The 17,964-nt window shown below is 36.3% G+C and overlaps 1 protein-coding gene across 5 annotated transcripts in view; it reads right to left on the bottom strand.

Annotated features, from left to right (window-relative positions):
- Positions 1–17,964, bottom strand: part of LOC5567743 (protein spire) — a 581,954-nt gene that overhangs the window by 331,547 nt on the left and 232,443 nt on the right. For all 5 annotated transcript variants that reach the window (XM_021846470.1, XM_021846472.1, XM_021846473.1 and 2 more), the window contains exon 3: positions 2,188–2,305. In XM_021846470.1, the coding sequence (XP_021702162.1) occupies positions 2,188–2,305 (118 nt within the window). The remainder of the gene's footprint in view (positions 1–2,187; positions 2,306–17,964) is intronic.

The raw sequence follows: 17,964 nt of genomic DNA, 5'->3' as shown, positions 1-17,964 counted from the left end.
TTTATAAAATTCATTAAGATGGATTTTGATGGGATCTTTGGAAAAGTACTCTAAGGAATAATCAGCTTTAATTTTGAAGGAAATCAATATTGAAAAAAAAAGTTGTGATTATGAAACAAAAAATGATTCCAATACGATCCCTAACTGGATTGCATCGGTTTCGGATCGTACAATCAGAAGCTAGCTGATAGTGAGGTATTCTAAGTCTTGCGGATGTAGAGTGGGAAGTAGAATTTGTGATATCACTATCAAAACAGATAGGAGCGTTATGGTTGGTGCGTGTATACTTATGTATAGGTAATTCAGCACTTCAATAATTTACAATATGGTTGAGAATTTTAAGTTTCGGTATTGCAAAAATTTTTGTATGCAACTCGTTATATAACTATTATGTGATTTTCACCCTACCTGATCCAGAGATTTTCTGGAATAACTTTGTCAACAATACTCCGAATGTATACTTTCCCGTTGCTCATAAAACTACAACTAATAGTGAATCAAACCTCAAAATTATATCTAAAAAATATTGGGTTATGCTCATATACGAGCAATATGAATTATGTTTGTCATTCCTAGCCTACGGATTAAAATAGTTCGTTCAGCAGCAGTTATCAAAAAAATTTCATTAATGGTGGTAAGCTCCATCGAAGTTAATACGCCAATCACGTATTATTCTCGATTTCACTATAGTAAAATCGAGGATAATACGCGATTGGCGTATTAACTTCGATGGAGCTTACCACCATAAGGTTCTTTAAAAGATTTAGAATAAGGGACCAATCTTAGCCTAGTGGTAAAATCCGCGGCTATAAAGTGAAGTCATGTGTGAGGTGAGAAAGTAATGCCAAGAAGCATTGTACTACTTTTCCCCGAATGTCGTTTCCCCAAACGCCAGTTTCCCGAATATACCTTTTTAGCGAATAGCCCATTTCCTCGAAAAATGCTTGGCACTCATAATTCATCCATTTCAAGGCCGGCCATTCTTCTTTCTTCTTTCTGGCATTACGTCCCAACTGGGACAAAGCCTGCTTCTCAGATTAGTGTTCTTATGAGCACTTCCACAGTTATTGACTAAGAGCTTTCTTTGCCGATTGACCATTTTTGTATGTGTATATCGTGTGGCAGGTACGAAGATACTCTATGCCCTGGGAATCGAGAAAATTTCCTTTTACGAAAAGATCCTTGACCAGCGGGATTCGAACCCACGACCCTCAGCATGGTCTTGCTGAATAGCTGCGCATTTACCGCTACGGCTATCTGGGCCCCACAAGGCCGGCCATCTGATATTCTTTGTTTGATTTGCAATTCTTTCGGCTTTCACCGTCGTCGATATCTTTGGAAATATCTGTTTAGTTGACAATGTTCAAATATCTTCTTCTTTTGATTGCTTTTCCTTCTTTTAAATGTATCATCATGTCATTGAAGACTATCGTGGCACATACTGAACTGCATCACTTTTCGGGGGAACGGTTCGTTCGGGGAAATGAGATTCGAGGAAAAGGTTCATTCGTGGCGCTCGTGTTCATAGAATTGACATTCGGGGAAACGAAAGTCGGAGAATAGTAACACAATCCCAATAAGAATGAAAATTCATCAATCAAATGATATAATTCTCAGATTCCGAGTTTTTTTTTTATTAGTATCATTCCAAACATTACATTTATTTCTTATATCTAGGTGTTCTGTGTTACAACACTATCATCCTAATTTGGTAAAACAAATTTAAGATTTGATTAACATTTTGTTAACAACATATTACATTTCATTTGCCGTAGCAGTTCAGATTTTTTACAGGTGAGTTGATTTAACCTGCTTATTCTTTCCTTATCTAACTAACTGAATATAATTTGCATGACAACTGTGGATATGCAGAGGTATCCTTGGTCTCTAGTAACAAAGGATGTCTAACTAACATTATTTGCCTTCCCCGATGGCCATAAGGACGTGTTCGGCCCCGTTGTTGGCTTTAAAAATGGTAAACGCTCAATTTGTGAACATTGATAATGGTTAGCTCATCCCAAACCCCATTCATTGAATCTATGTGCAACTTCGATTGCTTTGGTCAATCTCAAAATACCAACTACGAATTGTGCGGCTTCATCCATGGATATTGTATTGAATTCTCAGTTCGTGAAAAATCAAATAAAAATAAATGATCAGTATTTGTAGCATTTTTGAAAAACTTACCTTCAGCTGTCATGTAGTCGATTAGTTCATCAAGTTCGTGGGATATAGGACAGTACTCGTTGGAGGGCAGGTTGTAGTCAAGTGCGTTGTATACGACAACCCCAAGTTTTCGCAGAATCTGTAACATGGAAAGAAATTCGAGATGAGAAATTTGTTGACACAAAGTATCTTAATCTATATAATTTAGAGATATCATCTAATTATACATTTCTGCAACATTGCTTCCTTCTCAACAAATACATTCGCTGTGTCCATTCCACGATTCATATGCCTTAATTTCCCACAAGCGCGCACGCTCGCAAATACCACATATATGCCAAAGCTTAATGTCAATCACTCCCAGCTCGTCGGGGCAGTCGATCGATTCCGCTCAGTGTTTATGTCTGCCCGTTAGCTCAGCCTAATGAAGCACTTTTCCCCCATGGAAGCATAAATCTGAACCACACCCATCAAACAAAACTGCTCCACAGCGTCAAAACACGTTTCAAATTCCACAACCTCAAAATACAGAAAAGCATCCGCCGAAGCCTCAATAGGTCAGTGAATCATTTCATTGAACTCCACATTTCGGATGGGAGAGGATCACGACCTGGACCAGACCAACCCGGCGGCAGTGATACCGTCAAATGGGGTAACATTGATCAAATTGATCGAATTCGAAAAAAAGTTCATGAATGATGCTTCTAAATCTTATTTGTGAAAACTAAGGATACTGCGAAAATAATTTTTAGTTTATGCGAAAAAATAACTCATCAATTCAATTTGGATGGTTGTGATTGACATTTTTAAAAATTTATGTCTTACGTAAATCAATAATTTCGCCAATTGAGTGAATTACTGTGGAAGTATGAGAAATTTGCTAAAGAAATTGCTTACATTTCCACTGTTCGTGGAGATGTAAATTTTGAAATAACTCAGGAAGTAAATAATTTATAAAAAAAAATATGATTTCCATATTTGGCTTCGAAGGTGTTACTTTTAAATACTACCGAAGAAAGTGTTGAGTATGTTTAAAAAACATTTAAACATACTCAACACTTCCTCAAAAACAATTTATAATCTATAATCACGAGCTTTTAGTTCTAGTATTTGTTTCGAAGTACAAAACTTTCAACCTTTGGTTTTTGAAGATCTTTTTTAGAAAGTTCCGAAAAACCTCATCAATGTTACCCCACATTACGGTACCCATAAATAACAACAGATTGGCCGTCTGATCGCGCTCCAAAACCGATGGGATCGGATAGTGCAAAAGCAGGTTCGTTCAATGATGTTGTTGTTGCCATTTATATCCAAATTCCTTGTTCTTTTTGCCGGCGGTGAACACTTTTGCTTTTCACCACTCAGTGATGAAAGTAACATGAGAAATACCTAATAAAAAAAATCGGAGCAGACATGAATCAGTCATGAGGAGAGGAAACAGAAACATGAGTGAGATTCGATCTGAAAGCAATTTCCGCTACCAACAGCCAGCTGATCGATTGGCAATTCGTGGATTTCGGGTCCGATGAATGGATCGGAGGGGGGTGGGGTTGGTTTTGTGTCCAAGTGGGCTGATCGGTAAATAAATTCAAGTTTGGATTTATGAATTTTGATATGCCGAATTATAGTCGGAGATGTGATGAAATGATTATTGATTACACTTGAAATTAGTTTGAGTAATCATGGCATTTCAGTGGGGAGAAGTCTAGGAAAAGATAGGCGTGTTCCCGACCACAATTTTAATATGTTTTGTTACTCAGTAAGTACTTTTTTACAACAAAATAATGAATGATCTCAAGTCGCACAGTACCGTCGCGATCATTTCTTAGAGGAATCGAAGAACTTAACTCACTCTTATTTAATTATGTGTTCCAGTTGTAGAACGACAAACAACTCAAGGCATCCTTGTACATGCACAAAACAACCGATAGTGAAGCGAATTCGCAAATTAAATTGCTTGATCCCGGTCGGAAACCATCATTACCATCATCCTGTGTGTCTTTATTCTCTTTCAGTTCTTTTCTCAGGTTCCATACGAATGAAGCTCACCTCCTGCTTTCAATTACTTTCCGGTTCGGTCTCCCCTTGATATTGGTTATGGCGTGAATGTATACATTAGGAATGAAGGCCCCTTAGAATGATGTCTTATTTCGACTTTACTTGTTGCATACAAAAAACTGCATACATTTCCTGTAGGTACTATCAAACAATTTATCTAATGCGCTTCAATGATTCCTATCCCAGTTTTTTCCCACCGAAGACGAATCGTTTTACGCTTCATAAGTAATTGATGAAATCCTCCTCCGTAGTTCTATAGAGGTGTGGTTTGCAAGTGAAATGCAGGAAAACAGCTTTGTTGCGTGTATTATTATCCCGAGCAATAATGCCCATTCGGTTTCCCGGCCGGACGGATTGATAGCATCTCATTATCTGTGTTTCCTCTCATGATCGTCACAGTTGATAGGTACTCAAGTCAAAACCCTTCGTCAAACTTGATTGAAGTCATCCGACGACTTCGTTTTGTGGTCTCATAAGATCATCCACCTGGAACATCGTTGCAATTTGTTGCATTGTGTTACAAGGAGAAATAAATGTTTTGAAGCGATCTGTTGCTGGTGGTAGTTCTAGCCGAGTAATGTTGAATATCACATTTGACAATTTTCGAATTTCTAAAATTAAAAGGTATTGCATAAAAAATGGTTTTATGCCATAAACAGTTAACTCTACCTAAATGGATATTGGAGAGTCCATCAAGTAATTGAGTTATCAATTTGACTAAACATTTTCTAAACAACATTAAACGTTAATATTAAAAATAAATACTTGCTTTTAATCATGAATCGTGGTTTACGGCTAATCAGCCGAGAGGAAGTTTAACAACAACCGAAATGCTAACCATTACATATACATTGCAATTGAATTAAATAGACAAATTGATGTGAAGTTTTGCGAAAAAGTTACACGTCTCCTCGGTGAGCATCGAACTCACGACTCCCTGATCTCTAGTAAGGGCGCGTTACCCCTACGCCACGAGAGGACACACATCACATCAATTTGTCCATTTAATTCAATTGCAAAGTATATGTAATGTTTAGCTTTTCGGTAGTTATTAAAAATAAAGTTATAGAGAAAATTAAAATTTTTCCAAGCATCTTTCAGGTTAGAGAGGTAAACTTGCATAAGAAACTGAAACAAATCGCATCCAGTTAGAAAAGAAAAAAAACAAGTAAAAATGCAGCAACTTACAGAGGAGTTAAGGTATGCTAGAATGGAATACGAATCCATTGTGAAAATAACGTGTTACAGAGTATCGCGTAAGAGACAGTTGAATGTATAGAGGTGTATACTTTTATTTAATGAATAAGTTATTCAATGTTAATTAGGGTGCGGATTATTTTTCGAAAATTTACTAAATCAAAAATTCGTGTACTCTTCAGAATTTAAATTACATGAAAGTGACGTTCAGTGGAGTTTTTTATAATTGTGTTATTTTTAACAAATTAATCCTTAGCATTAGCATCAGTATGTTCAAAATTGAATTTATGAAAAATTTGCTTAACGTCAAATTTGTCTAAAATCAAAATTAGTCATAGTTAAAAAAAGGTTTTCCATTTTTTTTCTCTTTTTACTAAAAAAAATCATCTTTGTTTCACCATACTTCATGAATACTTAACCAATTTCGAACCTTTTTACATGCTTTTGATGCTAATTTAGTTGTTCTGAAACTGTGTATTAGAGTGGTTCAAAAAATTGTTTTTGCTCCACACCACTTATTCGATTCTAGATCAAATTCTGAGTGTCCTCCCAAAATTTGAGCTCATTCGGATGAAAACTGAGACTGCACAAGCCATTTAACCTTTCGGTCGTCGCGCGAATTTTTGTAACGCGAGTAGTCGCGCGTTGTACTTTGTGCAACACCCTTAGTTATGCGAATGTTCTAGGAGTCTGACCACTTAAAAAGATGACGTCTTCGGCAAAGTTGTTCAGTAGCTCAAGGGCTATCATTATTTTAGCCAAGAAATTCGGGATTTTGCCACTAGGCGGCGCTAGTGAGCATGAAACTTTTGTATCGCAGATCTCAGGATTCTGACCACTTAAAAAGATGGCGTCTTCGGCAAAGTTGCTCGGGAACTTATGGACTATCATGATTCAAAATTTCGCCAATAGGCGGCGCTAGTGAGCATAAAACATTTGTTTCGCAAATGTCTCAGGAGCCTGATCACTTAGAAAGATGGCGTCTTCGGGAGAGTTGTTCAGTAGTTCAAATTATTTCTTTATTTAATCCTTAAAGTTCGAGATTTTGTAAAATAATGATAGTTCCTAAGCTTCTGAACAACTTTGCTGAAAGTGCCTGTTTAAAAAGTCAAGATCCTGTAGTATCCGCAAAACAAAAATTCTATGCTCACTAACGCCACCTGGTTGCAAAATATCCTATTGCTTGCCTCAAATAATTATAGTCCTTGAGCTACTGAACTACTTTGCCGAAGACACTATCTTTTAAGGTGGTCAGGCTCCTGAGATATCTGCAAACATAAGTTTCATGCACACTACCGCCGCCTTGTGGCGAAGTTTTGAATCAACTAGCTCGAACAATGATAGTCCTTAACTTACTAAACAAATTTGTGGAAGACGTCATCCTTCTAAATGATCAGGATCCTGAAATATTTGCAAAACAAAAGTAAAACTTCCATGCATACTAGTGCCACCTAGCGGTGAAATTCCTAATTAAATACGGTACCATCAGATAGCGCTTCACCTCCAAAACAACTCTACTAAACATCCCAAGTTTCTATATTATCTGGATTTTGAGATATACTGATTTAAAAGTGTGGTTTACTCGAACCATATATAGAGCGTTCATTATTATGCGACTTTCATGTACATTTGTTGATTTTACTACATTATATAGGGTCATACTGTAAATAAAAACCGTCGAGTATTGTTCTTAAGAAGATTCTTGAAGAATACATTTTGGTTTGGTGTTGATAGAAATCTTTGTTGCAAAATTATAGTATATAAATCATAACAAAGTACAACAGCGCGACAACCCGAAGGTTAAAATTTATATGGGAATTACTATGGGAAAAGCAAGAAATTCATTCAATCGGTCATAGTGTTTGCCCATGTGCTCTTGGGGATTAGAACTACGTTGATACTGTGAGATACAATAATCAGCTACAACTTTGCCGAAGACCGCTTTTTAATCGGACGCCCCAGTAATTAGTTATTGATTTTTGAATGAGTTGTAAAACTTTGGCTATAATTATTGGACTGTTCTGCAGGCATTACTGGATATATGCAGTAAAACATAGTAGCCATGATTTGTGTCTTTCTTGCCAGGTGCAGCAATGTTGCCTGTTCAGGAGTTAAATGAGCACTGCTGAAGAATTTGTGACTGGATTTAAATCAATAACTAATTACTGAGGCGTCCAATTTGAAAACGGTCTTCGGCAAAGTTGTAGCTGATTATTGTATCTCACAGTGTTCTGAAACTTTTGTCAAAACTTCAGTCTCTTACTTTTTATCAGGTATAAGTAAAGGAATTCTGCCAGGTTCCATCACGAATCCCTCTAGAAGTTCGGTGAGAACCACTTCTAAAAATTCCTTCATGAAATCATTCACAAATTTCTCCAAAGATTTCTCCGAGAGCTTTTCCAGTAACTCCCGCACACTGGGGCAGATCGCTGTTTTCGACGGCCAAAACCTCTAGTACTCTAGTTATGCGCCCTAGAGGTTTGGTGTCTTCGACAAAGTGTGTTGGAATAACTTGTAGTATATTTTGACACATTCAGATTTGATCTAGATAAGTGAAAACTGATCTAGATCAGTTTTATCTTTTGATAGGAGCGTCCTAGCAAAAAAATTTCTTCTGCAAAGTTGTTCATTGAGGCATTTTTGACATTTCTTCGGAAGACACTTACACTCTATCACTGACGTGGATTACGATATATGACAATTTAGTAAAAACAGTCAAAAACCGATTTTGACCATTTTTTCATAAAAAAATTATTGAAACGTTTTTTGTCATGAAGTATTAGAAGCTTAACTATAACAAAGTAAATTTACATCATTCACTAGCAAAATTTTCAGATTTAATTATATATCTGGTAAAAACAGTCTAAAAATAGTGTTTTACAATATCCAGGATAACTCATGAAGCGGCAGCTAATTTTTTGTATACGACTAGCCAAGAACATAAGTTTCATTGTCGTGAAGAAAGAAAATTGGGGCCGCTTGGGGCTTTTTTGTTGTTGTGGTTTGAAAACTTGATGAAAATACGTTAAAAAATGCTAATATTTGTGAAACTTTTCATGAATTTATATATTTCAAATGTATTTCTGAAACATATTGCATGCTGACGAAGTGTTTTGAAGAAGTCATCTCTAAACTGGTATTCCAATAAACTTTTAAACGGAATTCAAGATAATTTGTCCCATATGTGTATCTACCTATCTATCTATCCTTTGATTTTTATTACAGTAATAGTATTGTGTTTAATAAAAGCCATATTATACGATACCAGTTTGGTGATGACTTTTTCAAATTACTTCGTCAACATGCAATATGTTTTAGAAATACATTTGAAATATATAAATTCATGAAAAGTTTCTCAAATATGTATAAGCATTTTAAACATATTTTCATCAAGTTTTCAAACCACCACAACAAAAAAGCCCCAAGCGGCCCCAATTTTCTATCTTCGGGACAATGAAACTTATGTTCTTGACTAGTCGTATACAAAAAATTAGCTCCCGCCATCTGCCGCTTCATGAGTTATCCTGGATTTTGTAAAACACTATTTTTAGACTATTTTTATCAAAAACATAATTAAATCTGAAAATTTTGCTAGTAAATGATGTAAATTTATTTTGTTATAGTTAAGCTTCTGATACTTGATGACAAAAAAATTTTTTGTATGAAAAAATGGTCAAAATCAATTTTTTGACTGTTTTTACAAAATTGTCATATATCGTATTCCACGTCAGTGATAGAGTGTAAGTGTCTTACGAAGAAATGTCAAAAATGCCTCAATGAACAACTTTGCAGAAGAAAGTTTTTTGCTAGGACGCTCCTATCAAAAGATAAAACTGATCTAGATCAGTTTTCACTTATCTAGATCAAATCTGAATGTGTCAAAATATACTACAAGTTATTCCAAAACACTTTGTCGAAGACACCAAACCTCTAGGGTGCATAACTAGAGTACTAGAGGTTTTGGCCGTCGAAAACAGCGATCTGCCCCATTGTGTCCCGCACGTATTTCTGAGAAGTAAAACTCAATAAATTTATCATAGATCTCTTCAGATTTTTTTTCAGAGATTTCACCGGTAATTCTTTTATAACTCAACTTCAACTTAAATTTTTGAACCCATCCAGATATTCTTCCCAGGAATTTCCAAGGAGTGTTTTCGAAGAAACCGAATCAGTTTTGATTAATAAAAATGTTTCCTTCGAGTTTATTTTCCGTGATTGGTTCAAATAGACCTTTTTTGAATTGGTAACTTTCCATGTTTCTTCTGGAACAAAGCAACGATTGTATCGAAATCAGTATTTTATGAAGGTTACGATAGATCAAATATCAGGTCTCAGTGGTAGGTACAAGCATGGATGCAGAGGATTCCTACAGGGTAGTTTCAAAAGATTCCAACTTTTTAGAGTATACATACAATAATTCCTACAAAGAATCCTCCAGATGTCTTTATGATTTTATTTTCTATGATACCTGTATTGATTTGTCTGAAAATTCACCTGAGAAACCCAAGTATGTTTACAATGGTTTTATTCAAAATTGATTCAGGTAGTTGTACAAGAATTCCTCTAACAAATTCCCCGAAGATGCAACCAAAAATTATTTTGGAAAATGCTTGAGAATTATCCAACAAATATTCCTGAATAAAGTTATTCAGAAATCCTTCTAGGGATCCCATCAAGAAATTTCATCCAGACAGACTTCTAGAAATCGCTTGCAGAATTTTCCAGGGATTGCTCCAAAAACTCATTCAGTTATTTTTTCACAATTTCCGCATTTGATACTGCGCGAAAATCTCTAACATTTACTTTTTTTTTTTTTTTTGAGAGTTGTTCCAGAGATGTTCTGAGAAACTCTTCTTACATCGGAAATACTCTAATGAGTGTTTTTGAAAATTTCATTTGAAATATATCCTTCCATTCCATTATGTTTAAATATTATGTGAGTGAATTCCTCAAAAGATCCAAATACTTAAATTATCAGGGTTTACTGAAACGATAGTTCAAAATTGCTTGACGAATTTCAAGTGAATTTTGATTCAGATTTTTAAGGAACTTTGCTCAGGATTCCTGCAGGCGGAGATGGAACATTCCGTTAGAATTCTTTGTGGAATTTCTACAAGAATTTCTCCAAAAAATCCTCAGGGTATTCTTCCAAGGGCTCCATAAATTCTTCCAGGAGCTGCTCCAGTTAATTCTGCAGAATGGTCGGAACTTCAAGTAGATGTTCACTAGACTTTTTTCAATGAATCGTGCTAAAATTTCTTCAAAAATTTATTTTCGATATCACTTAAAGAAATTTAACAGAAATTTCTCCAAAGATTATTCCCGGAACTTCTCCGAGAATTCAAAAAAAAAACCTGCGGAAGTGTTTCCTAGTTCCTTCTTTTTTTTTCTCTCTTTTTCAGAAATCAATCCACTCAATGGGCCGAGCCGTCGATCCATTCATGTACATAATTTTTAACAGAATATTCAGAATATAATCGTGTAAACTGAGCATTCTCGTTTACAATTTCACTTTCAAGATGCAAGACAGCATGCACTATTGGCGAATGGTGGATGCATCCATGATCATGAAATATTTCAGTTTCACTCAAGATTGCAAGCATTCCGGAATGCAATGAGACAGTTCATATTATTTATCGTTGAATATTTAGTTATAACTCGTTTTACATTACAATATTAAACGTTTACGTGCCATGTAAATTTAAGATTTTGTTGCTGAGCAGAATCATTCGCAAATTGGTACTCCTTTACTCTTACAGTTAAAGCTCCATGAGTTGATATCTGAAGGAACCATGGACTCATGGAAATATCGAGTAATGGAACAGAAATTACTTGAACAGCTGCTTGATGGGACCATCACACACCAAAAAAATCTTAGATTTAGATGTAACGTTATTTTAGTTTAATTCATGCAAAACCATTTCTCATGTATTATTCAATGATGAAACCTATGAACACATCTATCATATCCAACATTGTTACCAAATTCCTTAATATTGAATGCGAAACGTCTTCTCCCAAAGAATGTTGCATGCAAAACGGCTCGGTTTACATGATTTTATCGCTGATAATTCAATCATAAATAATGCAGCCATCGATGTGCATTATTTTTGGCAGAATATTCAGCGTAGAATCGCGTATACCGAGCATTCTTGTTTGCAATTTCACTTTCAAGATGCAAGAAAGCATGCGATATAGGCGAATGTTTGATGTAAGATCGTGATATGTTTCAGTTTCACTCAAGATTGCAAGCATTTTCGAATGCAATGAGACAGTTTACATTATTTATCGTTAAATATTCAGTTATAACTCATTTAACATGAATATCATAGAAGTTTACGTGCCATGTACACAAGATTTTTTTTGCTGTGCATATATGACTATAGTAATCAAATTTTGATTTTAGTATGGTTCCATGAGTCGATATCAAAAAACTTCATCTTGTTATCAAGTAGACTGTCGAAAAACGCCATGAAACGTCCCATTCAAAATGTAAGTTCTTTTCACTCTCATTTTTTTGACATTCCCGGTGAAGGCAATGAACTTTTTATACAAACAAACACTTCAGGATAATAACTACGAGAGAATTTGCAAAATCCGACAGCCTGTTCTCAAGCCATTCCCTGACATACACACCATTCCATTTTTATTTCTATAGAAGATATTTTAAATTAACCTCTTCAATTCAGTCTACAAGTGATGAAAACAATGTAATTAATCCGGATTTCACATCCTGCTACGAAGCAAAAACGGAAACTGCCAATTTTTCCTTCCGACGGATGGTGAACGAAAGTGAACTGACTCTGGTGGCGATCGAGAACCAGGCCCCATCGCCGGAATGAAAAATGATATCTGAAACAATCTGGTTTAACAAAACAATTTTGTTTTTTTTTTCTCTGCCTATCTTAATCACAATAAATTTTCGACATTGATAAGACTGCGGAGTTTGGAAGGATCAAGTTATAAAGGAAAATTTTATTAGGCAATATCGGATAAGAGAATATAGTGCAAGAAGTTATCGATCTTCAATGCATCTGGTAATCGATAAGAGACTGCGTTGCAGCAGAAATTTCGCTGATTACAGCAGTTGTGATTCAACATATCCAACCATCCATATTTGGGTTAGGAAGGGTGACCGCATATTCGTTCGTTGTTTTGTATGGATATAGGAGGTATAGAAGCATATGCAATTCAAATCACGAAAGGGAAATAACCTTTTAATTTCCGTGAATTTTGGTTCGTTTATAGTCGGTTCAAACCGCGAAGTTCACGGTCACATGGTTCTGCTCATTTTTATTCGATTGGATTGCCTCAACCGGATCAAAAAGCGCTCGATTCAATTAACTGTTGATCTATACCTACAGATAAATCCAAGTGGTAACCCTGAATCTGAACAGTAGAATGTTTAAGATAGATGTTTATGAAAAACTCTTGGATTTTACCCCATTACCCCGAATGTACCATTACCCCGAATTCCATCTCCCTGAATGCTTTTTCCCCGAATGTACCTTGAATGACATTGCCCCGTGATTTCGGAATTCGGGGTATTGTCTTTCGGGAAAATGGCTTATTCAGGGATATGGAATTCGGGGTGATAGCATTCCGGGTGGTGTCATTCGGGGAAATGTAGTTCGGGGTAATGGGGTAGAATCCTCTCGCTATGTCGATGATTCCTTCGGCCCCAATCAGCCATTGCAGAATTCGTTTCTGTATCGGTCCATAATCGATAATAAATCGCAGGTTGTAACAAGTTTGATAAATAGCAGCTGCGAAAGAGAGTCCCGAAGAGAAAGCAATGATAAAATCCATTTTTCTTGCTTGTTCATCATTGGGGGTTGGCATCTCCGAACGAATCTATGACATTTGGTCGAAAGACATTTGGTCGAATGACATTTAGTCGAATGACGTTTGGTCGAAAGTACATTTGGTCGAACGGACATTTCGTCGAATGGACATTTGGTCGAAAAGGTTTAGTTGCAACAGAAAGCATAGAATATTTCTAGAGTAGCATTTTGGCGCTAATACAAGAGTGATTGAATAACCGTATCAGCTATTTTACCAAAAATCTCTATGCGATTAGTAACATTTTTTATTCAATTTGAAGGACGCTCTCCCAACATATTGATCAAGCTCTTGGGTTTTTAATGATTGCTGTTGCTTTTTTGTTCAGGCATGTTCTGCGATTCGAGATTAGATGATCCTAAATGGAAGCAAGCCGACTTTTGTCTCCTCAGTCAACTCTTATTCACTTACCCGATACATAGAATTAGCCCTTTTTCTCATTTTTTATAAAACATATCTTCTACCGCAAACTAAAAAAACAACCCGAGGTCAACAATACTGCCAGCACAGCCATATATTTACATGAGGAAAGTTATTAAGCTGGAAGTCACAATAAGCCAATTGGCCATAAGTAGAGTTACCAACACCTAGCATTTACTTCGTCATAAAGGTTTTCCTTAAATCATTTTTTTCCTGGCGTTTTAATCTTGATTTCCGCATTCAAAAATCTTACCCACGTCCGTAAGCTGCAAAACCCGGAGCCCAAAGAAAGATCCCGAGCACTCTCTCTTAATTATTCCATCAAATGAAGATCAATAGTTCATTATTAAGAACGTTGGCATTTCAAAAGAATAATAATGAAAACATTATGTTCACATCGTTGAGTAATAATATAAAAGCTTGTTGAGCAGTCGAAGAATGATGATATTTTCAAAGAATAATAAATTCACTAGAGCTAAATATTTCAGTCAATGTACCTAATAACTACTTCTTAAAAGTTCAAGTTCAGTTGAATAATAAACGAAATCCTAGATTTTGGCATAATGATCAAATGATCTTTCAATAAATCATTTAAAAATAAACTTTCAACCAAATTCCCGTTCAACTAAACGTCATTCGACCAAAATAAATGTTCCAAAGCAATTCGACCAAATGTCCATTCGACCAAATGTCCTTTCGACCAAATGTACTTTCGACCAAATGTCATTCGACCAAACGTCATTCGACCAAATGTCATTCGACGAAATGTCTTAAAGCCTCTCCGAACATCCGATAGCAATAGTGTCCCTCAGGTTTGGAGCTTGTTCAGATGGCCTTTATCATGCACCCGATCTAATCAGAGCTGTAGCCGTATAAGATAAATAGGCTCTCATGGTGTGCTGCAAATCATGATTGTTAAAGAAAGCGATAAGTGAGAGATTCTCTCAATTTTCTCATGATTCAATCCCTGCCTGTTACCCTCTTGTCTAGTTAAAAAAGGGTCAATTAAAACGGGTACTTTACGACCGGATATTGCTTGTTTATTTCGTGATTGCGACAAGTGTTTTTAATCACAAATCTGCAAAGGGTGCTGTAAAGCAAAGATCTCCAAACAGTGGACGTTTCATCGCTTACCCACCCGTTGAAATCTTCCCATGTTGATGTTCCTTCTTCATTGATGAACGTGATGAGACGATGATGACAACGATTAGGACGGTATGCCTTCACGTTTGGAACCCTTCATTAGTGAAACCCTAACTTCCGAAAGTAAATTCACCGTTGATTGCGCTTAAGCCCTTCAGGGCGATACAGGCCATCTACCTATTGCGCAAATTTGTTGTCATTTCACCAATCCAGTAGCCAAAGTCGTTGTGGCCAACAGTAAAAGCTATCGTCTCTCTCGTAACATGATGAAGCAAACGGGCAATGGTCGATTCACGAGACCATAAAGATCAAAACGGTAGGATAAGGGAAAGAAAGAGAAAAAACCAGTAGCGAACCACGACCGAAGGGTTCCAAGCAACTGTGTAAATAACAGAACAATAGATGCCACTACTGCTTGGTAATGTGAGGATGGTCAATCGACAAGTTAACGATGTATTTCGTTTTCAGCGAAGTTTATCGGGATAACTAGTTTCTTCTGAATGACCAGTTGGATGTCTAGCAGTGTTATTAATTTGAAAACAATTTGTTAAAAATGCTCTTAAACTTGATTTCTCGCAACAACATAACAACAAATAAAACGTATTCCAAAAACGTTCGTGCACAGCAGTTGTAAACATAATTTGGCGTCAGCACCAAATACCACATCATAAAGCACGTGCTTTTCAATAATTTGCTTTTTACAGCTCCTTTCTAGTAATGCGCAATTTTCAAAGCTCCATATATTTCGAAAGTAAAAGTGTACGCCACCAACCGCACATCATCTGCCAAACTGGAGCACGTCTCTCTGCATTGCAGACATGACCACAAGCTGTAGCCACACCGTAGCAGCCGAAGAAGCTGCTACCGTCTAGTTATGGTGCAGAGCAGCATCATCACAACCAACCAACATGTTCGATGTAAATCGATCTTCATTCTGCGATCTTCACGGATGGATTCGTTCATCTGCGGCTTGTGCGGAATCCACCGGCCACATCGAAGGTGAAAGGGGACCTATCTGCAATATAGATGCTGGCTGTCAGAGCTGACCGAATCACTATGGACAAAGAATTAAAATTTCGTGACGGAAGTTAAAAAAACAGTTATATGCAATGTATGCCGCAATTTCAATCTATTTATCATAAAATTGTGTGAAATCTAGTAGTCATACATTGAAGAATTCATTTTCATTTAGTTTGGAAGCACGATCAAAGCAAGCGAAGAAAACCATCCCACCTTGATAAAGGCTTTAAGACATTTCGTCGAATGACATTTGGTCGAATGACGTTTGGTCGAATGACATTTGGTCGAAAGTACATTTGGTCGAAAGGACATTTGGTCGAATGGACATTTGGTCGAATTGCTTTGGAACATTTATTTTGGTCGAATGACGTTTAGTTGAACGGGAATTTGGTTGAAAGTTTATTTTTAAATGATTTATTGAAAGATCATTTGATCATTATGCCAAAATCTAGGATTTCGTTTATTATTCAACTGAACTTGAACTTTTAAGAAGTAGTTATTAGGTACATTGACTGAAATATTTAGCTCTAGTGAATTTATTATTCTTTGAAAATATCATCATTCTTCGACTGCTCAACAAGCTTTTATATTATTACTCAACGATGTGAACATAATGTTTTCATTATTATTCTTTTGAAATGCCAACGTTCTTAATAATGAACTATTGATCTTCATTTGATGGAATAATTAAGAGAGAGTGCTCGGGATCTTTCTTTGGGCTCCGGGTTTTGCAGCTTACGGACGTGGGTAAGATTTTTGAATGCGGAAATCAAGATTAAAACGCCAGGAAAAAAATGATTTAAGGAAAACCTTTATGACGAAGTAAATGCTAGGTGTTGGTAACTCTACTTATGGCCAATTGGCTTATTGTGACTTCCAGCTTAATAACTTTCCTCATGTAAATATATGGCTGTGCTGGCAGTATTGTTGACCTCGGGTTGTTTTTTTAGTTTGCGGTAGAAGATATGTTTTATAAAAAATGAGAAAAAGGGCTAATTCTATGTATCGGGTAAGTGAATAAGAGTTGACTGAGGAGACAAAAGTCGGCTTGCTTCCATTTAGGATCATCTAATCTCGAATCGCAGAACATGCCTGAACAAAAAAGCAACAGCAATCATTAAAAACCCAAGAGCTTGATCAATATGTTGGGAGAGCGTCCTTCAAATTGAATAAAAAATGTTACTAATCGCATAGAGATTTTTGGTAAAATAGCTGATACGGTTATTCAATCACTCTTGTATTAGCGCCAAAATGCTACTCTAGAAATATTCTATGCTTTCTGTTGCAACTAAACCTTTTCGACCAAATGTCCATTCGACGAAATGTCCGTTCGACCAAATGTACTTTCGACCAAACGTCATTCGACTAAATGTCATTCGACCAAATGTCTTTCGACCAAATGTCATAGATTCCTTGATAAACAAGAGCAGCGAATGAGAGCCCCAAAGAGAGAGCGATGGGTATGGGGGTAGGTGTTTTATTTTACAGGAGTGATAAACAATCCCATAAAACATCCTATAGCAATAATACCCCCCAGGTTTGGAGCTTGTTCAGATGGGTTTTATCATGCACTTTTATCCCTCAGATATAATCAGAGCTGTAGCAGAAGATGTTAAATAGACTCTAATGATGTGTTGCGAATCATGATTGTTACAGAGAGCGATAAAAGAGGGATACTCTCAATTTTCTCAAAATTCAACCCCTGAAGCCATTGAGTCAAACGGATGAGTCAACTCATTCATGATGTTTTGGCTGTTGAGTTAGGTGAGCTACTACCCAAGCGTGAAAAATCTCAAGAATGAGAAAAGAGAATTTGAGATTGTCACAACGCTGTATTCAAACCTTCATGAGTCGTCATCTGAAGGGATCATCGATTCATGTAAATATCAAGTCATGCAATAGAAATGATTTGGAAAGCTGATTGAGGGGATCATCATAGTAACCATGAAATGTAGTGTTTTTTGTATGGCTTCATGAGTCGACATCGAGTTCATGGAACATCGACTCAAGGATGTTTCACTTTATATGTAGTTTATGTTACTTAATTCATTAGAAAAGTGATTGGAGTTCTGTCGTGATATTTTGATTTCTGGCCCATAGTGCAACCGTCTGCCAAAT

Source organism: Aedes aegypti, chromosome 2, assembly GCF_002204515.2.
Source record: "Aedes aegypti strain LVP_AGWG chromosome 2, AaegL5.0 Primary Assembly, whole genome shotgun sequence".
Lineage (NCBI taxonomy): Eukaryota > Metazoa > Arthropoda > Insecta > Diptera > Culicidae > Aedes > Aedes aegypti.
Note: the sequence above shows the minus strand (reverse complement) of the source record. Positions and strands in the feature narration are given on the sequence as shown.